At 36.1% G+C, this 23,928-nt stretch overlaps 3 protein-coding genes across 3 annotated transcripts in view; all 3 read right to left on the bottom strand.

Annotated features, from left to right (window-relative positions):
- Positions 1 to 6,739, bottom strand: part of LOC135773901 (AT-rich interactive domain-containing protein 3B) — a 44,168-nt gene extending 37,429 nt beyond the window's left edge. The window contains exons 1-2 of the mRNA XM_065283790.2: positions 6,480 to 6,739; positions 2,276 to 2,830 (exon numbers count right to left, since the gene is read on the bottom strand). Of these exons, the coding sequence (XP_065139862.1) occupies positions 2,276 to 2,830; positions 6,480 to 6,512 (588 nt within the window). The 5' untranslated portion in view covers positions 6,513 to 6,739. The remainder of the gene's footprint in view (positions 1 to 2,275; positions 2,831 to 6,479) is intronic.
- Positions 6,740 to 8,652: 1,913 nt separating this feature from the next.
- Positions 8,653 to 13,683, bottom strand: fam219b (family with sequence similarity 219 member B). The gene is made up of 6 exons (XM_065282747.2): positions 13,495 to 13,683; positions 12,098 to 12,203; positions 11,454 to 11,547; positions 11,295 to 11,369; positions 11,173 to 11,215; positions 8,653 to 9,696 (listed from the first exon to the last, which is right to left on the bottom strand). The coding sequence occupies exons 1-6, from the start codon at positions 13,522 to 13,524 to the stop codon at positions 9,547 to 9,549; spliced, it is 498 nt and encodes a 165-aa protein (XP_065138819.2). The 5' UTR covers positions 13,525 to 13,683; the 3' UTR covers positions 8,653 to 9,546.
- A 673-nt stretch (positions 13,684 to 14,356) lies between these two features.
- On the bottom strand, positions 14,357 to 17,119 carry cox5ab (cytochrome c oxidase subunit 5Ab). The gene is made up of 5 exons (XM_065283791.2): positions 16,960 to 17,119; positions 16,490 to 16,606; positions 15,648 to 15,769; positions 15,218 to 15,347; positions 14,357 to 14,466 (listed from the first exon to the last, which is right to left on the bottom strand). The coding sequence occupies exons 1-4, from the start codon at positions 17,021 to 17,023 to the stop codon at positions 15,234 to 15,236; spliced, it is 417 nt and encodes a 138-aa protein (XP_065139863.1). The 5' UTR covers positions 17,024 to 17,119; the 3' UTR covers positions 14,357 to 14,466; positions 15,218 to 15,233.
- Between the last annotated feature and the right edge of the window lie 6,809 nt (positions 17,120 to 23,928).

The following is a 23,928-nucleotide window of genomic DNA, read 5'->3' as shown; positions in this document are numbered from 1 at the left end:
CAATAACACACACAGATGCACATACAGAGACACATGCACACGCGATCAATTGGTTTATTAATTGACTAAGAAAAACTTTGGGAAATAAACTGGACTCCTGTTTGATTCTTTCAGAGGTCAGCTGAAGTAATGATGCACTCTCTCATGCACAGACACGCCATTAAAACCAGCAGCAGGTCTTCCCAGTTAGTCACATAACAACAATGAGCACTCATTATATATACGGCTGACAGATGACATGAGAGATAGACCTGCCTCCCATCCCCCTGTCTCCCCATCTCGACTGATCCAAGATCAGAGGACACCGCGCTGCATGAATGTACAACACAGACACTCAGATCAGGATTTCATCCATAACTTCATTAGAGAAATAGATTTACATGTCCTGAACAGAATATGGGTCTCTATAAACAGTAAACTACAACACTGTAATCACCTCAAAATCTCTTCATGATGTCCTGACAGGCGGCAGCACATGTAGATTCATTATCTTTAAACTCAACATTAAAGGTGCAGTGTGTACATTTCAGGAGGGCATATTGACATAAATGCAGTATACTACACATAACTATATGATCAATGGTGTGTCAGACCTTACATAATCAACTGTTTTCATAATGAAAAAGTTTTTATTTCCTTATGGGGGCGTACACACCAAACGCAAATTCAACAATACAAAGTCAATGCAAAGACGCAAATAGACACAAACCTGCGTGGGGCAATGCGAACAATGCGAATTGTGTAGTGTGACTGCCGCAAAAACACCCATTATTGGCCTTAATGGAAAATATTCAACTGAAGCGAAAAAATAAATAAATAAATAAATAAATAATCGCACAACACAAAGTTAAATCCCAAAAGTCATCTAGAGCAGTGGTTCTCAAACTGGGGGCCGCGAGATGGTGCCAGGGGGGCCCCGGTTTTATACTATTTTATAAAATACATTAATCATGTACAATTATCATGAATTCTGTGAAATTAAACCTTAAAAAAAAATAAGGCTAATAACGAATAGCACAAGGGGGGCCGCACGTTGAAAAAGTTTGAGAACCACTGATCTAGAGCGAGGAACGCGATGCTTCGTGTTTGGTGTGTACGCAGTATTAGAATGAGCCGTTTTTTACCAACATACACCGTGGTTCGTCTTACATGGACTATGCCTGTAACCATTAATTGTGTGTCCCACTAAAAATGCCGGTCTGAAATCGATTCTCATTTGTATTGCTGCTACTTCTGTGGCACAAAGGGAGTTTCTGCACGAGAGCGCCCCCTGGCTTTGGCCTGTGCCGAGATTTCACCGTAATTCAATCAAATTAATTAATTGAGTTATCTTTTCCAATGTAAATCTCTTTTCTTGGACTACAACAAACACACGGATTGTAGGCAACTGTTTACTTCCTGTGATTGGTGATGTAGTAAAGACCGACATTATCATAATTCCTCCCGCTTCGGACTCACAGCTTGTAAGTGAACTCCTGTTAGCATTGCATTGTGAGCGAATCCTTTAAACATGGTAAGGAGCGTCACATTTCCTGCTGACATCAATGGTATTCAGACCAATCACAATGTACAGATTAGCTGGCCAATCAGGGACACAGAGCTTTTCAAATTCGTGCGTGAAATATGGAACTACAAAAATGTAAGGTATGTGAAAAGTAATGTGATTTTTTAACCATAAACCATGCAAACACATTGTATTATACCAAACACACAAAATAAGGTTGTTTTTTAGCAATGAAATAGGTGCTCTTTAATAGAAACATTGTTCATAATTCAATTTCAGTAAATGTAGGTGACGTGTGGAGTGCACCAGCTACTAAAAGTTTACCACACACATTCATTCACAAAACTCTGCCAAATGCTTCATTACGCAGTCTGGACGCCGGCCAAAACGAAAGTGAAACGGAAATTGTCCAGACTCCGTGCCAGTGAAGACGTCAGGAGATCAGCGCAGATGTAGCTGATCCACAGACAGACAAAACAAACCTTTCACATCCCTGTTGTTACAAGATTCTGACAGAAAGAAACCCTGTCGTAACAAAAACTCATTTTTGTCATGTCAATCAAAATGATAGAGAATATAAAGGTGAATTACATCAGTGAGTATTTTGTAGCCATCAACAACAAAGCCAAACTAACATCTATTTTGCTGTAACAGGTGTTGCTGACAGTAAGAACAAATCATTTCAGAGTAAAATCTGCTAATGATGGTAATTCACAACAGGAACGCAGCGTGACATCTGAAAGAGTTTATAGGGATCTGTGCTTTTCTTACCATTTTAAAATGATGATTGGAGCTCCAATCCAACTGGCCGTTAGGAGAGGACGTGGACGGCCGTCCCGCGGGTGAGAGCTCATCCTCTGGCTCTTGTTTCACCCTGACAGTGGGTGACGGGGATCTCTGGTCGCCTCCCTGCCGCAGCGCTAAACTCTGATTCCTGAGAAACTCCAGACTGCTGTCCGGCTGCTTGTCTTCATCACTGCCCTCATCTCCCTCGATCATCTCATCATCTTCATCCTCACCTGAGCCTCGACCCCGTTCCTCCTCATCCTCTCGTTCTGAGTCCACGCTGCTCTGATTAGAGACCCGAGGCGGCTGGCCGGATCCCAGGGGTTCAGCCGTCCCCGTGCCCATGAAGGCGGCTCCATTGGCCCGGGCGGCTGCTAGTATAGCTTGCTGCGCGGCGAACTGCTGCGCGTACATGATGTGAGCCTCACGCAACAGTCGTTCCCTGTGCTGCATCTCCAGACGCACCTGCTGTTGCCTCTGTAACTGCTCCATCATAACATCCAACTTCATCCCTGTGCTGCTTCCTCCCAAACCCCCCTCCTAGATAGTTAGATAGACAGACGGGCATTAGCGATGGAGGCAAATTGTCCTATTTATACTTTTCCTCCGTTTTTGTTTTTCATTGCACTGTCAAAAATAAGGTACAAAAGCTGTCACTGGGGCAGTACCTTTCAAAAAAAGGTCCTAATATGAACTATTTAGGTACAAATATTTATCTTTGAACTACCAATATTTACCTTTGAAGTAATAATATGCACCCTTTGGGTACAAATGAGTACCTTTAAGAAAGCGTACTGTCCCAGTGACAACTTTTGTACCTTTATTTCTGAGAGTGTGCTGCTAAGCTGTGAATGTGATTGTTTTAAATTAAATAGTCCTTAAGCAATATCCCTATAGACGGTTTCATCGGATGCACGTGCGCTGACACGATACACGTCTGGATCCAAACTTTACTTCCGGTTTTGTTTTTTTAATGGTCTGACTAGTTGCTAAACTGATCTCTTGAACAAATGCCTTGTCGAAAATAACAAATGTTTTGGTTTCCTATGTAATCTATGTGTTGATTTTTTGCTTGTTATATAAATAAACTACGTTTAAAAGAACTTTGTTGTTATTTATTCTTAGCAGAGTTTACCGGAAGTTACATGCGGACCACGACACCCGCTTGTTTATGTTGTTACTGCTGAAACCGTCTATATATAATATATACACAACGATTCAATATTAGCAAATCATATAAGGAATAGTAGGTGAATTTAATGATCACTTATTTTACACACTGTCATTTAATTATACTCGAAAACAAGCAGGTACATAATTCATTGACACATTTACCCAAGAAAACAGAAATGCAAAAGAAATGAGAATATGACACCTTCATAAACATTAGAAACCGATAAACCTCAACATTAATCACACATTTTTATCTCAATATCAGTGTGTGATGTTTTCAGTATTATGAGGTGTGAAAACTGCTCCTATACATCAATCGTGCCTGACACACATTAATGGCTAAACGTCTGATAAAGCAGAATTTGATCTATGAAAACACATGAATGTCAGAGCTACTGTATCATCAGTACAGTCATTTATTGTGTTGCTACTGTACAAACAAAAACAGTTTTACATTATACATGAATGTGCTTTAAGAGAATATAACAGTTTAAACATAAAACTCTGAGATGAAAGCAGAGACCCTAATGAAACCAACATGTTTCTGTGTGTGCATGTGTTTGTCCTAAAGCGTTTACAACTTAAAAGCTTTCCATGGAGGATAAAGAAAAATATAGCATTTTACACTGCAAAAATGACTTTCTTAATTAGTATTTTTGTCTTGTTTTAAGTATAAATATATAAAGATTCTTAAATCAATATGTATTTTCTTGATCAGCAAAATGACCTAAGAAAATAAGTCTACACTCTTAAAGGGATAGTTCACTTTAAAATGAAAATTCTGTCATCATTTACTCATCCCCATGTTGTTTTTAAGGTGCAGTGTGTAATTTTTAGAAGGATCTTTTGACAGAAATGCAAAATAATATACAAAACTATATGATCAGGGGTGTATAAACACCTTTCATAATGAACCGTTATGTGTTTATTGCCTTAAAATGAGACGTTTTTATCTACATACACAGAGGGTCCCCTTACATGGAAGTCACCATTTTGTGCCGCCATGTTTCTACAGAAGCCCTTAAAGCAACACCAAAGAGGTTTTTTTACCTTAAAATATCGTTTCCAAAAAAGTTTCAGTCCTTCATCCACTCGAAACAGGGTGAACAGCACTTTCACATCCGCTTTGCAGCCCTCTATCAGCCAAAACCGCACTAAAGAAGTTTCCAACCATCCGGTCGCGGTCCTGTAGTTCGAGTAAAAACTACAAAAACTTGCTTTATACGGCAGACCTACAATCCAATCAGAGCCAGCTATGCTGCAGTATTTAAGACAGTGGGTAATGGACAATTACGCTTCTAACCTGTAGGGGGAGCAAAAACTCTTTAGTGTTGCTTTAACGGACAAACTTTTACTAAGTTGTCTCCGACAATGACATGTTTGTCCGGTGATGGCTGCCGTAGCTTCTCTATGCGTTTCAAAAGCGAGGGGTGAGCAGTGGACTGAGCCGTTGGTTGCAATTCACAACATCACCACTAGATGCCACTAAAATTTACACACTGCACCTTTAAACCTGTATGAATTTCTTTTTTCTGATGAACACAAAAGAAGATATTTTGAGAAATTATGGTAAACACACAGAAGATAGTGACCATTGACTTCCATAGTAGTTTTTTTTTGGAAGTATCGTAATAAATGATGAAGAAAATATTTTGATAAATGATGGTAAGCACACAGTTGACGGTACCCATATTTTTTATTCCGGTTCCTTCCTTCCTATGGAAGTCAATGGTCACTATCTGCAGTGAGTTTACCATAATTTCTCAAAATATCTTCTTTTGTGATCATCAGAAAAAGAAACTCAAACAGGTTTACAACAACATGAGGATGAGTAAATGATGACAGAATTTTCCTTTAAAAGTGAACTATCCCTTTAAAACAGTTGTGTTCAAACAACACATTTTGCATCTAGTTAAAGGGATAGTTTACCCAAAAATTGTGTCATACTTTTCTCATTCTTATTTTAAACCTGTATGAATTGCTTTTTTTCTGATGAAGAAAAATGAAGATATTTTGAAAATGATTGTAAGCACACAGCTGATTGTAACCGTTGACTTCTAGGAAAACAAATATTATGGAAGTATTTTGATAAAAGATGGAGAAGATATTTTGAGAAATGATGGTAAGCACACATTGAATTCCATTGTATTTCTTTTTCCTACTACGGAAGTCAATGGTTACAATCAGTACTGTGTGCTTAACATCATTTATCAAAATTATCTTCTTTTGTGTTTGTCAGAAAAAAAGAAATTCATAAGTTTACAACAACATGAGGATGATGACAGAATCTTCATTTCTGAGTAAACAATCCCTTTAAATGTGTTGTCCTTAACAAGAAACAAAATGTGTTGTTATTGGTACAATACATTTTGTGTTGTTTTAACATACCACATTGTTGTCCCTTTTATTTATTTGAACACAAAATGACATGTGTTAAAATAACACATAATGTGTTAAATAGCATAACACAAAACAATGTGTAAAAATTAACACAGACCTTTTTTACAGTGACGTTTTTAGATACAAATGTGCAAAGTGAATTTGTTTATAAAACAAGCAAATAATCTTCAACTTTTTTCTTAAAAACTTTATGCAAGAACATTTTTGCTTGTTTTATTCACAAATTTACTTAAATTTGATATTTTATGTCTAAAAACTACACTTATCTTCGTAAAATTTTGCTCATCAAAAAATGCACCTTAATTAAAGAATTTGTTAATATTTGTACTGAAAACAAGACAAAAATACTAAGTAAGAAAGCCATTTGCAGTGTAGAGTTGAGTTAGTTAAACAGTTAAAGAGTTAAAGTTAAAGCAAGTCAGTGTGAATTCACCTGAAGAGAAAAACAAAGATCTGTTGTGATGATTCACTGTAAGTGTTCATGTTTGTGATATTTAAACACACGCGCTGTTTGTCAGGTTTCGCACACTTCTTCATTTGCATTCACTCGTGATTTCAGTTTGATAACACGCACACAAAACACACAAACAAGAGAAAAATATAACAATCTTCTCACCATCTGTGTTCGGCTCGTGCCGCTGTTGTCCATTATTCCTCCGCTCCGGTTGTCGGTTCGTCTCGTGTCCTTTTGCTCGGTCACAGGGATGTTAAAGCGTGCACGCGCACCGGCGGTGTATTCCGCTCCTACACCGAGCGCGTGTGAATCCGGTACGAGGTCAAACAAACAGACACCGGGCGCGGAGCTCCAACACACCCGCGTGCACGACACGACACCACACGAATGCCTTCCGTTCACGTCTGCCGTTTCCTCCTCACGCGCGCACGCACACGCACACATACACACACTGTAACAACACACGCATGTGAGGAGTTTGGGATTCAGATGTTAAAGTCATAATTTAAAAAGGTAGTAAATTAAACATAACAAATAGAAATGACAAAAAAAGTCAGAATAAATCTTATATCTAATCATAAAAATGCCTGCTGGAAATAAAAACAGCAACTTTATTCTAAACTTTGCTCTTTTGAAAATAATATCACTGTCTCTGTTAAAGTGTTTATTATTAGTGGATATAAAAAGCAAAACCAGCTGCTGATCAACAAATCACCCTGAAAGTATCATCTAAAGATTTATTTTATTATTTTATTTTATTTATTAAATTTATTATCTGTATCACAAAATAATATACAAATACAAGAATCAATCTTAAGGCAAATACAAATACATGAGTCTTTAATACAAGAATACAAACTACTTTAAATGCCCAAATAGTCTTTAAACTTCAAAATACCTTATATGTAAACTACACAAAATCATACAGACATCACAGTATACAGTATAAACCAATATAAGGACAATATTATATACTGTATATAAGGACAAGCGCGACCTCTACTGTTCATTGCAACTCACACACAAGGATTTTTTATTTTATTTATTTTACATACATATATGACAAGATAGGAACAACATTTAAATAAGTGAAAGTAAGCTAATAAAATTAATAATAATAACAACAACAATAAGATAATATACTTCTGGGACAAATTTGCATTATGTATAGTATATACAGCTGTATAAATTAGAAAACATGTATATGTATTTACATAAAAACAATTATTGCTCATTCGATATAGTATTAGGGCCATTTCACCAAATCAGTGCTGTAACTCGTCAAATATTTTAAAATCTTTTAAACACATATTTACTCTTCAAAATCAGTATTGGTCAATCTCAGGTAACTAGTTTATTTTTTAACATGGTTTCCTCATGCAGGATGGAGGCATTTTGGTAACAAGCATTGATTTAGCAAATACATGAAATATATTTGCATTAAATATGTGCTATAGCATGAAGACACTGAGCAAATTCCAGTGATTTACCAACATGTTTTATTTTAAAATAAACATCAAAGAAATAATAGAGGACTGAACATTACACAGTCATAGCATCAATATCATAAAATAAACAGAAATGAAAAAAGTAACTTTACGTGGCCTTCAGAAAATCTAGATGATGTCACTTCCTCTTGAAAATGTTCCTAATATTCCTACATTTGTCAAAGAGGGAATGTGTTGGGTAACAGGACTGAGTGAAATCTGAGTGAGGACTGAGTCATAATATTTTAGCTAAAATCTTTTTTTTTTTAATGGTAAAAAATATTTTAAGCAAAGATGGGATATGGACCCACACAAAAAAGCAAAAATAAAGATATCTAAAGAATTATATGCTTTATATTTAAAGGTAAAGTATAAAGATAAATGAACAGGGAAGTAAAAATGCTGTTTTTCTGTATTCTATGTAGTTTTAAATGATATAGTTAAAATTTGGATTTAGATTAACATGCAGGACACTTTCCTTAATAATAAAATGTATTTTAGAGTTGCATTTAGGACAGAAATGGCACCGATTCGGTAGAATGGCCCATTAGGTAATGAATTGAATTATAGCGATAGATGGCAATGTTAACTGTTTAAGCTGAAGATAGCATAGGAAAAAAGCTGTTTTTATGCCTAGATGTTCTAGTGCACAGAGAAACAGCTTTTGGCCAGGGTGATGATGATCCCTGCCTGTTTCTTCACTCTGGAGACGGGCAGGTGAACAACAACGATACTTTCATATGATGTAGGTGCAACTGTATATTAAATACACAGTATTTTCATATTTATCCATCTATGTCTGTCTGTCACAACAAACTTGAATGAGTTTGACACAGCTACAGTTTTAGGTATAGTTCCTTTATTTTATAAAAATGTCAATACAAGTAATATTAGTCTTGCAGTAAAATACATGCTAATGTTTATATATAAAGTCAGTAACTAATATGTGGCTTCAAACTGAAGAAATCGTAAGTTTTTTGTTGCATAGTGTTAAAGATTGTCCCAGTGTAATGCTAAACCAAAACACTCCGCCTCTCTCTCACAGACACACAAATTACACACAAAGGTTACAAAACACATACTTATAATACTTAAGAAAGCTTTTCTCAAGGGTAGATAAAATATACTTGTTTATATAAATTTAAATATAAAATAACACAGTCATATCTCACAGTAGGTATTTAACTAAAGTAACAACTCACATCAGACAAATTTAAGAAACTATTGACAATTCTCCAGCAGTGAATGCTGAAAAAGTGCTGTTTTCTGTTGAAAAGACCACAGATTAAACAACTGATGTATAGCTGCAGTATACAGCTGTAATGTATAGATTTAGTATATAGCTCCTGTATGCAGCTCTAGAAGTGGCCTTTGCATAAAGCATTAATTTGAAATGGAAAATCATATAAAGGAAATCCGCTATGAAAATGTTAATAAACAAACATTTCGACCAGAGATCATTCTGCCCTGACTTTTAACATCTATAGACACACCACACACAAAACATTAAGAGCTTACCATTGTGACATATCTTCATGAGATTTGCCCATTAAACAGATATGAGTATACTGGGATTGAAGGTGTCACAGATAAACTATGGCAAATCAAACGTTGAAAAGCTTTATAAGGATGTGTCTTTACTGTGCCACAGGGGAAAGTGTCCTCCTATAAGTGCAACATGTCAGCCAAACTTAATGTTGAGCTTTTCTACATTAAACTCAGTGTTCAGTGCTGAGGTTTGTTCACTGCACGCAGCAGGACGAAGAATCTAAACAGCAGCAGACGGATGAGCTCAATGCTTTAGGAGGGATCAGGTCCAAATCTTCATCGTCAGGTATTTCATCTAGATGATATCCATCCTTTAACAGCTGTCTGTTCAGGTCTGGATGCACCTGAGAAGAGACAAAAATACACACATTATTTAAAGAAGACATATCATAAAAATCTGACTTTTCCATGTTTAAGTGCTATAATTGGGTCCCCAGTTCTTCAATCAACCTAGAAAATATGACAAAGATAAACCCAGTAACTTAGTTTTGGTGAAAAATTCTCTGTAAGCATGTGAAAAAATAGCTCACTGAAATGTGGCTCCCCTTGTGATGTCAGAAGGGGATCTTATTATGATAATAATATGATATAGCTTTCAGTTATCTATCTAATCTATACCATTCCAGCAATTCTTTTGGACCAAAATACTTAATTCTGTGTTACTGGAACCTGTTGTACACAAATGTGGACAATTACACTGCTTCATGTTTAAAGAAAAATATTTGGTTATTATATTTATGGTTCTTCCTAACCCCAAAATAGCTGGAAGAAATCTGAAAAAAAAAGACAAACCAAAGCTTGAGTCTTAGGAGGTGAAGACTAACAAATAATGAGTTAAAAACAATGCACTGTAAAAAATATGCAGCATGAAGTTAAAACAACTTGGTTGCAGCCATATCACCCTGTAGCCCAAGACAGCTTGCCCACTGAAGCTAAGCAGGGCTGAGCCTGGTTAGTACTTGGATGGGAGACCACCTGGGAAAACCAGGTTGCTGCTGGTAGAGGTGTTAGTGAGACCAGCAGGGGGTGCTCACCCTGTGGTCTGTGTGGGTCCTAATGCCCCAGTATAGTGACGGGGACACTATACTGTCAAAAAAAGCACCGTCCTTCGGATGAGACGTTAAACCGAGGTCCTGACTCTCTGTGGTCATTAAAAATCCCAGGATGTCCTTCGAAAAAGAGTAGGGGTGTGCCCCGGCATCCTGGCCAAACTTGCCCATTGGCCTACTAATCATCCCTCATACTAATTGGCTATATCACTCGGTCTCCTCTCCACTAATAAGCTGGTGTGTGGTGGGCGTTCTGGCGCAATATGGCTGCCGTCGCATCATCCAGGTGGATGCTGCACATTGGTGGTGGTTGAGGAGATTCCCCCATTCATATGTAAAGCGCTTTGAGCACTGGAAAAGCGCTATATAAATGTAACTAATTATTATTATTATTAATTATTATTGGTTTTGCAAATCAATTCAACCTACTATTTTAAAAAAGTTGACATAACTTGTCATGTTGATTTGAAAAAAATACTGCAAATGTTTTACAGTGTACTGACAAAGCTGAAAGTTTATGTTTGGTGCATTGAGATATCAAATGTAGGAATGAGAAAAAATAGAAAATCTCCAGCATCATTTTTCACTATAAAACTGGATTTACAATATTTAAAAATATGCAACTGCTAGGTCAAGACTTGTATTTTAAATAAAAATGAGCACATAATGCTTTGGGTATTATAATATTAATTGAACCATTAATGAATTTCATTTTCACATGAACAAATAATTCCCATTATAAATTATTGAAATGATATGTGATGATCTCACCTCGGCTGAAGAATATCCAGATGAACAGTCCAGCTCTGTCTCACTGAAGCAGAAAATAAACTTAAGTGTTAAACAGATAATTGACTGTAAATGACTGTAAGTTTATCTCTGTACAGATGTACCTGTCTGAATCCAGAGGGACCAGATAATCGTCTCCAATCTGACTCAAGGCAGCGTATCCTCTATTAAACTTTACACTGCAAATCAAAAAACCTCAGGTGAGTCTAAAAACAGCACTTTCAAAAGAAACCAAACAGACAGCAAATAAAAAAAAGACACACGTCTTTGGTTTATGTCGAGGTTGTTGTAGCACAGGTCTGTCTGAGGTGAATCCTCTCTTCTGCAGGGCTCTCCGAGCTGCGTCTCTGTGTTTCTCTGCAAACACAAAACCAAAGACAGCAAACAGATTAACAACAAAACTACACATCTATCAACAACACAAAGCACATTTAATCTGTATTAACACTTCTGTGCAATATATACTGTATATCATGGGTCTTCAAAGGGGGGTTTGGGGTGGTATTACAGGAGATTCCCCAAATATAGTTTAAATTCAAAATATTTCTCATGTAAAAATGAAATAAGGCATCAAACAAAAATGCATTAAAAGGTTAAAAATATAATAAGAAAATACTAAAAATGAAGAGCATAACGTTCCTATGATAAAATCTATTCAGTTATATAAAATTTTATGTAGTATGCAAAAAATATTATTTTAATATCTTTGTAACGTAGCCATCATAACAAAGTATTTAAATCCAGTCCCAATTTGATACATGTACTGGGAGTCCCCGCTCCTCCTCTCTATCCATCAAGGGGTCCTTGGCCTAAAAAGCTGTTTATTATATCTGTCTAAAATCTAAACAACAAAGAAAGATAAATTTAAAGCAGAAATATTATCTGAATACTTTTGCACTTTACTTACGAAGTTTTATGTGAAAAGCAGGAACTTTAGACATTATATATGGTCCTCTCTTCTCTACGGCTCTGGGTTTCCCATCTGTCCACGGCTGCTCGCTGTTTCCAGAACCCTGAGATTGAAATCATTTTTACTGTTCAGTACGTAGTTGAATCCCTTAGGGCAGTGCTTCCCAAACTGGGGAGCGCCAGATGGTGCCAGGGGGCCCCCAGTTCTATGACATTTTAGAATTGAATCAATCATAACATCTGTGTAATTAAACCATAGAATAATAAGGCTACTAAGCAACAGCACTACAATGAATTATTTAATATGTTTTGTTTAATTCAAATTCTAAGTTTGAGATTATTATTTTAGGTCATGAATTGTCTTTGGCAGATGCACCCTAGAGAAGGGGGCACACAGTCACACCGAAAAGTTTGAGAACCACTGCCTTAGAAAAATTAACCATAGTCTCATTGCATAGCAAATATTTTTGGTGGATTGATTATAATTTGTATTAATTTAACATATGTTAACTACAAATATCTACAAATGACAAACTAGAAAAAACTACAAATACTTAAAGTGGACATTTCACAAGACTTTTTTTAAGATGTAAAATAAATCTTTGGTGTCCCAGAGTAGAGAAGTTCTAGCTTAAAATACTATATAGATATAATATTAATATAAATGTGAGCAAAAATGTGCTGTTTTTGGTGTGTCCTTTTAAATGCAAATGAGCTGATAAAATGTAAACACTGATATTGTTAAAATTATAATTGAAAATAAATTGTGCCCTCTCTCTCTTGCTGTACTTAATGGGAGTGCCGTGGTTGGATAGTGATTAAGGGGTGATATTAATATAATAAGATCCCCTTCTGACATTTCTTTGTGATAGACTGTAAGGGAAAACAACGATGACCAATGGCATCATCAGTTCATCAACCAAAAGATTACTAACCCCTTGTATTATCAACATTTATTAAAAAGTATTATTTATTTTCCCCTTTTAATTCATTTTTTTCTCATTAGTTTTATTTATTTAATTCCTTTTATTTCTTTGTATTTTCATATTTTAACTGTAACTGTGTATGGTGCAATGTGTCTGCCTTTGACAATTGTAGTTTATTTTTTTCTATTGTAGGCCTGTTTTTTTTGTATGTACATTTTACATTCCAAATAAAAAAACTAACCCACCCTTTAGATTCACAAGCACAATGCTGAAACCAAAATCTGTCTGGTGTTACTAAACTCACAATGACAAACATAAAACACAGATGAGTACGATATTTTTTATCCCTGAGCACATAATCATGAGTTTTAATGTATGTTTAACATTTTTATGATTAGTAGCACAGTTCAATGTAACAGAAACTGTTCAGTGTGAGATCATCCGCTATTAAGAGTAAAGTAAAACTCACCTTCACGTCGTCCTCCTCTCGCTTCTCCATGTCGCTTATGTTTGGGTGTTAGATATAAAGTTGAAATGTGAAATCATGTTTTAAATGAGACCGAAAAATCTCATGCTTACACTGTTTAAACCAAATAAACTGCTGCGAACACTCACAACAACACAATACAGCGATTCTTCTTCACTGCAGCATCTGTCATTGAATTCATTCAGCGCACTGCTGCCGCCCACAGGCGCAACTCAGTACTGCACACTCTATTGGTTTTCACTGTATACTCCGGAGGTCTCATTTACAGGCTACATACGTCATCAAGAGTATCTTATTTCAGAATATTAACAATGATAAAGTTGACTATTATTCTTATTTAATCGTAAATTGATGTAATATGCTAATGACTTGCGAATGTAATGCTCAGTTAACTTAAATAAACCAGAAGTGATTACGTATGCAGCCTACATATGCGACCTCCGGAGGCTGCAGCCTTCCGATTGAAAAACAGACCCTATCACGTGTTAAACTGTGTGCACACCATACAATTTGTTTCAAATATTTACAAGTATATACAAGCATACTTCATATCGCACAGTGGCTTCATTACACATTTAAAACTGCAATGCAGAACTTACTACAGTCTGTGTGTGTGTGTGTGTGTGTGTTATTGTGAATATTTAGTCTTGCTTTGTCTGAAAACACTTTCAGTATAAATATCAAATTACAAATCCATTCCAGCTATGTTTACAATCATGACAATGAAAATAATTGGAAAACTTTGAGTATTAAAATACATCCAGAGTTTCAATGTTTTGCAGATGTGAGATAAATCAGTGTTTGATTCTCTTTCCACTTTAGACATTAAAACATTTCCACACTCTTTCAGTACAGTTTTGTTTATTGGGTCCATAATGTTATACAGACAGAAAAAAGTTTGACTTCCTGAAAATCACACAGTAAGTGGTGAGGTAGAATCCTCGTCTAAAAACCCTGAAATATAAAGAAAGACAAAGATCAGAGCATGTTTATTATCACACATTATGTATGCAGCATGAGCACAGATAAGACTTCACTCTGATTAGTTACATAAGCAACAGGATACATTATTACGAAATCAATGACTTGTCTGTGAAATTAATTTGTAAACATTTATATTCAATGCATACATTCCTAAAATCTAGCATAAAATAGTAATTTGTATCTATTGAGCCATGTATAAAAGACAATTTACTTTTATGTTCCGGGTACATAATCTAAGAGACCTACAGGAAAGTATTTATATTGAGTTTCTGACAATGCAGCTCAAGATACAAATCACACATACCAGGCCAAATTCCCCAAAGAATATCAATATGACCCATAGAGATACAGTCACTCAAGAGACAAAAGACATCACTAGCTAATATACAAACACATTATTTCAATTTATAAAATAGTGCAAAATGCATCTTTGTCTTTTAAACTTGTTTGAACATAACTTGCTTTAAAGCCAACCGGTTTTCCTCATGAAAGGTTTGCATTTCTTATGAGATAATAAAGTATTTTAAATCAATATATTTACTTGTGTGGCTGGTAGCGGTGTTCATTTGAATCAAAAGCTTTCAGAGCTTTGAACTATCTGCTGCAGTGAGGAAAACTCTGATTCGATATAGTGGATCATTATGTGCTAAGGTGTTAAAATTCATAATTTTATGGCACTATTCAGTGTAAATATTTATTCAAAGCAACTCTGAAGTTTTACCTGACCGCAAACAGCATCATGCTTTATCAATGCCCAGCTCTTCTGGAGTAGAGATTCCCAACTCCTTCAGTGTGGGATTCAACTCCTGGATCACATATGGGTAGATCTCCTTATGAGGTCCGGATTTATCCTGAAGCAACATTTCAGTAAATTACAAAAATGTGTAAGACACAATACACATATAACACTTATAGTGTCGCACAATTATCATTCTGAGCTCTAATGCATTAATGACTTCAAAAAGCCCCATGGCAGTCAATTAATAGTAAAGATTAAGACTGAATGCACATCATGAAATCAGATTACCTCTTAAAATTCTTCTGAGATGTGATAATATTTCTAATTAACTTTTTATCCTTAATTACATTTAACACATGACACACACACACAATAAGACAACACACAGGAAAGTCTAAACTTTAGTTCTCACTTTGACAGCTTCTAAGATGCGGATGGCGCTGGCCAGATCATTCAAACGTCTGCAGGCGCGCAGAGCCGAATCTAAGATCTTGGGCTCAGGAACGAGATCGTAACCAATCAGTGTGTTCATACCTGAAGAGAAACCATACCAAGAAGAGCAAAAACATCATCATCACGGAGAGCATGGGGCATCTCACGTTGGTTTTCTCATGGAATATGTTATGTGAAAATCATCCAGGTTAATAACTGATCTGAGGTCGGCAATCAGTTTTGTGTTTTGTTGTATCCAGGGTTGCAAAAATCTGGGAATTTTTAAGCTGAAAACTTTTCATGGGAATTAACAGGAATATATGGGAATTAATGTTAATAAATTGGGAATTTAAAAAAGTTGCCTTTAACAGAGAACTTAAAAATAGTTTTAAAAATCTTGCAACATAATTTTGTTTATAAGACAACAAGATTTAAGGCAATTTCAGTTTGTACCCTCCACATTCTTCAGTCACATGCACAGGGCCATTGAGGCCACACCCCCTGCATTTACTTGTATCACCTTGCATGTAGGGATGCATGATAAATCACATGCGATAGGAATGCGCATCTCGTCGGTAAAGCTCGTGCAGCCCTACTTGCATGCATGTCTGCTTATGACCAAACAAAATTATTATTTATGTTTGTATATGATATAGTTCATATAAATTTCCCTATATTTTCAAATAATTCCCAATAATCCCCTTTTTAGTTACCAATTTGGAATATTTCCATAATTTCCCATATTAAGCTCCCATGGAAAGTTTCTGGAAATTTACCAGACACTTTCTGGCCCTTTTACAACCGTAGTTGTATGTTTATCACCTTTGCGTAGTTCCCATGCATCAAGGTCTGGTTTGCTGAAGTACATCACCCAGCGAGAGTCAAACTCTTCATCTGTTTCAGCTTTGGCATGACTATAACATCTCACAGCCAGAGGAGCTAGAAAACAGAACAAAACCTAACAGTTGTTAAACAGGAACAACAACATACAGTCTGAACTGATAAAAACCCACAATTCACTGACTACATCTATGCACAGTGACACATCTATAAATCAAAAGTCAAAAACAGGAAAAGCTGAAGTATATATCATGAGGAACTAAATAATGATGGTATGAGATGCCAGGTTATGCTAGCTTAGCATGTACGTGTGTGAACGAATAGATATGTACAGTACAACATGGGACGTGACAAGGACAAACTCAGATTGACACGTTTCACTGTAACAGTGAGTTCACCTCATAGACTTCTACTGATATTTAATATTTAATCTGTCTGATGTTAGTGTTCACCTGTGTATGATGTTCGTGTTCGGCTTAAACTTCTTAATCCTGCGCGCAGTACCGCTGGAAACATGATCACTGATCAGTGCGAGGAGTCCGAGGACAAAACTACTGAAGGAAACAGAACACGACGCACAGTGATGACGCAAACACAGACGGCGAACTGAGATGACGCAGAGAAAGAGACGGGATTATGAATAGGAGCAGGCTCGTTCGACTTTATGCGTCAAAGTACCGCGAGAGCGAGTCGCGTAATCACACGTAGAAGTTTAATTTCGAATCGCTCTCGCGGTACTTCGACGTCATCCGCTTGTCGGTTCTTACAGTGCCGCATGAAGTCGAACAACCCATCTTTGTCAAGTTAAAAGAAATAAGTTAGAATAAATGTTTGATAAAAATAGTGTAAAATATCTTAGAACAGCTTATTTAAGTTTTCATACTCCTCCAGAAGCAAAATAAAATTGTTTTAAATGAGATTTATCCTTCTAACAAATTCCTAAATCAAAAATTTAATGTAGAAATTGTCCCCTGTTCTTTCTGCAACAGCCATTCTGAAGACACTGATCATATCTTTTTTATGCAATTTTTCCAAAATCTTTAGGATATCAGTTCAGGACTGGTTGGTAGAAAAAGAGATGGTTGTTGATGGTTTCACTTTCACTTAACAACACACCCAACACCCAAAGACTGCTTTGTTTATTTTGATCTGCCTAATAACATTTACTATTGGCAAATATTTTATTTTTAAATGTAGATTCTTTAAATCCCTTTCACTATTTATTATTTTCAAAAATGACTTAAAGTGTTTTTCCAAAGCTTTTGATGGAATGCAATGAAGCTGCTTGATCTTTTGATCTTTATATGATTTATTGTGATGCCCTTAATTTTTTCCCTTTCTTTTTACTCTCTTTTTAAGGTTATTTAAGTTTTGATTTTAAAATTGTATTTGTTTATTCCTTTTTATTTTAAATAATTTGATTTATTTATTAATACACTTTTTGGTTATACTGTGTTATGCCTTTCATTTCAATCTCTTCATGTAGAATGAATACATTTGCGCTTGTTGTATTTAAAATTTTGTATTCAATAAAAAAGGATTATTTACTTCAGTAATAAAGCTAAAACATTTTAAACATAATTAAAGCAATATGTCTGGACTTGAAGACTTTTAAATATGATATGTTCACATTATATAAATAAAATGTAAACTGCTATCTAACTGTTTATTCGCAAATTTATAGGCTAATAATTTAAAAATAATTTAAAAATAATTTAAAAAAATAATTAAAAAAGATATTAATACAGACATCAAATTTGTATGTTTTCATTTAATTCAAGCAGGTCTTTTAAAATGAGAAATAGAAAAAAAATTAACTTTTTGATTAAATTAATTTAACTATTAATTAATTTAATTTAATTTAAACTCATGTTTGGTTTTTGCTTTATTCTATCAATTGATTCTATAAATGTATTTATTCTATATTGTGATTTGATTATATTTTTCTCTTGTGGTCTTATTTTCATGTGATCTATAGCATTTAGATTTCACGTATTTAATTAGCTGTTTAATGTTTCACAATACTTTTACAACTCCTTTAGCATTTCTAAATCTTTTAAAACTGTAACATCTGTAAAAGCACATTTTGGATCTAAACATGAATAATTTTACCACCAGATGGCCACAGAAACACACACATTGAGATTTTATAGACTTTAATGTTCATCATCATTACTAGTGTCGTGGGAGTGCCCACTACTGGCAGGATCTATGAAATAGATTTAAACAGAAATTAACCATAGTTTTTAGGTAATAACTGTGGTTTTGTTGGAGCAAACCATGATTTAACTGTAATAAAGCCATGGTTAATTTTCATAAGGGTACTGCTCCTGTTGTCTGAAAGGTGCTTTACAAGTGTATGAAAATGTTTTGTCAAATCTGTTACAGTTAATATGATATTATGATATAAGTTATGTTAAAAAATCAATTTTACTGCACACAAAGCTGAAACATATTCAGGATTTGGGGATGCATGTATGTGATTCATCAAGTGTATTCGGTCCTCGCACACACACCTCATTGTGTAGTTTGGGATATTTGTACAGTTATCACAGATTCCCCTCCGAGTCTGTCGTGCCTTTCAGCTGTTAATCAGAGTTTGTTTGATGTGTGTAATCCGCTAATATTGTTCAGTGTGTAAACTCTGGCAGGCTTTTATTCAGTGGACATTATCGTGTCTCACAGCTTTGACTCCAGCACTGTAATTACACCCTCAACTGCTCCCATTAATTCAACACACAGGAATTTCTGTCTTACTGCAGACGACCCTGATCTCAGTCCAGCTTGCTGAATATCAGCATGTGAACATAACCACACTGGTCTGGAAACAGCTACATTATTCACTCCATTACTATTTCTATTAAAATGAATTTCCAGGGATTACAATAGGAGCCTGTAAAAGGGAGCTGTGTTTTCTGTCTGGTTTTAATTGAAGCAAATGTTGGAACCCTGCCGATAAAAACATGATGATTTGGGAACGAAGGCTGACACGGGTTAAAGCTGTCTGATAACAGTGCACATTAACTGTTGCTAAGGTAAGATCAGGGATGTTTTTGAGGCGGAGCGCAGTGATAAATCCAAGAGAGGTGCGCTGACCTGCATTTCTCCAGTTTTCATTTCCTTTTTGCACTTTTATTCAAAGCTGAAGTGATTTGCATAATTTCAGCACATTCTTTTTATGGATATTCATAGCTTTACTGTTCATTCATTTCCTTTGAATCAGTCGTAGCGTTATTTTCTGTCAGATCCGGATTGTGCAGCCTCAGGCCCATCCTGAGAGAAGCGCCCTGGAGCCCAGTAAATATTCCATTTAAAGGATCCTCAGATAAGAGCAGCTGAAAAACTGAGGCAGCGGCCATTCTTCTAGATAAGACCAAACCATCTGCAGAGAGAGAGATAGTGAACTTATACAACAAAACCCTCAACCACACACACACAGAGAGAGAGAGAGAGAGAGAGAGAGAGAGAGAGAGAGAGAGAGAGAGAGAGAGAGAGAGAGAGAGAGAGAGAGAGAGAGAGAGAGAGAGAGAGAGAGAGAGAGAGAGAGAGAGAGAGAGAGAGAGACCTTTTTCAGTTTTACAGGTTGAGCATTTCTAAATAAATGTATTTTCAGCAAATGCTGCAGTCAGGCCACTTCAAAATGTACATAAATTAATTTCTTATTCTCACTTTAGAGATTTTAAAGGAAGTTTCCTCACAATGAAACTTCATGATTTGTAGACACTCATGTCACTACAATCATATTAATAAGCAGAAATCTCCATTCAAAACCAGTTCAGAAAACATGTTTTATTATATTACAGATTTAATCCCTGTTGGTTGTGAGATGTCTGATATTCCATCATGTAAGCAAAGTCAACAGTGATTGCAAGGTATTTGCTTTCATTTATTTATTTGATTTAGTTTCATTAAAATTTCACTGACAGTCCAATTTCCTTAAAGGTTCAGTGTGTAAATTTTAAGAGGATCTTTTGACAGCAATGCAAAATAATATAGGAAACAATGTTTTCACTGGTGCATAAAGAAAAAACCTTACAAAATGAACTGTATTGTTTATATTACCTTAGAATGAGCTGTTCATTTCTACAGACACCACGGGTCCCCTTGGATGGAAGCCGCCATTTTGCACAATCATGTTTGTACAGTAGCCCTAAATGGACAAACTGTTTTACAGAGGCCGCTTGTCACTTTGTTGTCTCAGACAATGACATGTTTTTCCTGTGACGGCTACCATAGCTTCTCTATGTGCTTCAAAAGTGAGGGGTGCAATTTGCAACCTCACCACTAAATGCTGCTAAAATGTACACACTGGACCTTTGAAGCTTCATTGAGTAAATAATGTCAAATGTATTTGTGTTAACGGTTATTTCTCTTTCGAGGTAACTCGATTCTGCGTCATGAAATGACACTTTGGTGTTCTTCCCCAAATTGTCATTTCATGACGCAGCATCTCGTTCCGTATCTCATGGAACCAAGGTTACAGTTGTAACAGAGATGTTCCCTTTTAAGGTAACTTGACGCTGCATCAGAAATGACACCTTGGTGTTCTTTCCCAAAGTGTCATTTTATGATGCAGCGTCTTGTTCCCTATCTCATGGAACCGAGGTTACAGTGGCAACCAAGAATTTTCCTTTCGAGATAACTTGATACTGCGTCATGAAATGACACATTGGCGTTCTTTCCCAAATTGTCATTTCATGACGCAGCGTCTCGTTCCCTATCTCATGGAACCAAGGTTACAGTTGTAACAGAGATATTCCCTTTCAAGGTAACTTGACGCTGCATCAGAAATGACACGTTGGTGTTCTTTCCCAAAGTGTCATTTTATGATGCAGCGTCTTGTTCCCTATCTCATGGAACCAAGGTTACAGTTGTAACAGAGATATTCCCTCTCAAGGTAACTTGATGCTGCGTCAGAAATGACACCTTTGTGTTCTTTCCCAAAATGTCATTTCATGACGCAGCATCTTGTTCCCTATCTCATTGATCAGAGGTTACAGTGGTAACCAAGAAGTTCCCTTTCGAGATAACTTGATACTGCATCATGAAATGACACTTTGGTTCTTCCCCAAAGTGTCATTTCATGACGCAGCGTCTTGTTCCCTATCTTAGAAAACCGGGGCTACAGTCATAACCGAGATGTTTCCTTTCGAGGTAACTCAACGTTATGTCATGAAATGACACTTTGGGGAAGAACGCAAAAGTGTCATTTCATGACGCAGCGTCGAGTTCCCTATCTCATGGAACTGATGTTACAGTCATAACCGAGATGTTTGAACATTATAAAGTATTTTACACAGGGTTTTGTTGTATTCTATATAAAGTATATCTGCATAAATTCTGTTTTAATCTTCAGGACAAAACTTCTGTCTGTGCAACATATAAGAAGGCATTGAAAGGAAACATCATTTATATTGTGTGACCTGTTAAACCAGTAGCGTGCTGGACTGGTTAATTGATCAGTTCTCTGTGTGTTAATGTGTGTGCTCTTCTCTTTATCTCTCTCCTCCTGCTGGAGTTCTGCCTTCCATCCATCTGCATTTTCACACACCGCACAGAATTTCAAACACCTGCCTGCCTCAGGTTGCTGTAATATTTACTGTGTAATGTGTGATGTTGCGGTGTGTGTGTGTTTGTGTAATTTACATTAACTGTTGACACAGATAAGACCTCATCTCTGATTACAGCCCCCAGTCTGTGACCCTACAGAACCGAAATCCACTCGCTGCCTGCAGCTCGGGCTTCAGCGACCCATTATTCATTTAGTCTGCTGGAAAAAGGATAATGATGTGTCCATCACAGGACAGAGAACTTCAGCAGATACATACACAGAAAAAAACAAAAGGTTTTATAAGAGAATTTAGCTTTTATTTACTCATACTATTCCAAACTTGTTTTTTTCTGTAAGGAAGTCAAATGATATTTTAAGAGCTCCGATGCAAAACCCCTTTAAGTGCGTCTGGCATGTTTTCTTGTAAATGTGCATATTTCATTAGACTTTAGTAATGGATTCTGCAAATATACTGACGTTTCTGAATAACCTGATGCCGGGATTAGGTGTATTTTTGACGTAGGTGTGGCATTTAGCAGCTTTTGCATCTATGCTGCTCATTTCTTCTAACGCATGATCACACTGTGTTGGCTTTTGTACTGCAACCTTCATAGACACACTGCTCAGTATTTATATTTGTGTTTACAGTCAAATAAAAATTATTTTATGATATGCTGTCTTTTGGACCTGTCACTGAACGATAGAGAAGTTTAATTATAAATCAAATCTATTGTATTTAACAAAACATAACACCATACAGATTGAGAAAAGCATAAAAATGAGAGACTTTAATCATTGTGCTGCTTTTCATCGTTCAGAAAGTCCATTTGGACGGCAGATCTGCACAATTAGATTGCAGCGTTGGCAGTGTTTGTGTACACATATTAAAAGCATGTCAGAGACATTTTGATAAATTGAAGGCATTAAGTGGTTTTCAGGCCTCAAGAGATTTTCATTACGATCAAGAGAAACGTCCTGAGGTTAGACAGAGAGAGAGAGAGGAAGAGAGAGCGAGAGAAACTCAGTCTCTGTTAGAAAAACCTTACAGACATCAGTGATGAATGCTGCTGGGAAAGTCTCTGATAGAGACAATCTGTGAGGATGTTTGGAGAAAACAACAGATCGTGATTTTGATGAAGTGACTGTCAGAAACACACACAAACGCACACACATGCATGCACGCACGCGCATACACACTCACACACTCTTTCTCTTTGTGTGTTTGAAGTTGCTCATCTCATGCATCATACACACGGGGTGTTGTGTAAGGTGTATGTGGAAATTATCTGAATAAAAGTCTATGATTTTGTTATGCACTGTATAACAGAAAATAGTGACTGCACACTTACTTGCAAAATAATTTTATTGTCACCAACGTTTCGGCATATAGCCTTCGTCAAGGTATGGCCGAAACGTTGGTGACAATAAAATTCTTTTGCAAGTGAGTGTGCAGTCATTATTTTGTGTTATATATTTGGATTTATTCTTTTTGACTCGCACCTCGGACGGAGTGCGTTTGTTTCTATTTTTTGATTATTTGTTATGCACTGTACCATGAAGAGATTTCATTATAAAGTCAACAATATACGGGATTCAAAGGCTTTCTCACTTGTGCATATTTTCTTTGGAGTAACTTTTGATGTGCCCATGTGCACCACAGCGTCACCACTATGCATGTCAAACAATGTTTCACTGCTTTTTGCATAAACCACATAAGCAAGAGAACAGAAGATTGCTTTAAGAAAAGATTAAATATATGATAAACATCAACACACATATTCTCTGTGACATTAAATGGCAAAGAAACAGAAATGACAGACAGATTGTGGCTCAGTTTACAGATCAAATGATATCAGATGTCTCCGGATTA

Source organism: Paramisgurnus dabryanus, chromosome 9, assembly GCF_030506205.2.
Source record: "Paramisgurnus dabryanus chromosome 9, PD_genome_1.1, whole genome shotgun sequence".
NCBI classification, from domain to species: domain Eukaryota; kingdom Metazoa; phylum Chordata; class Actinopteri; order Cypriniformes; family Cobitidae; genus Paramisgurnus; species Paramisgurnus dabryanus.
The sequence above is the reverse complement of the archived record's forward strand: the minus strand, read 5'-3'. Positions and strand labels throughout refer to the sequence as shown.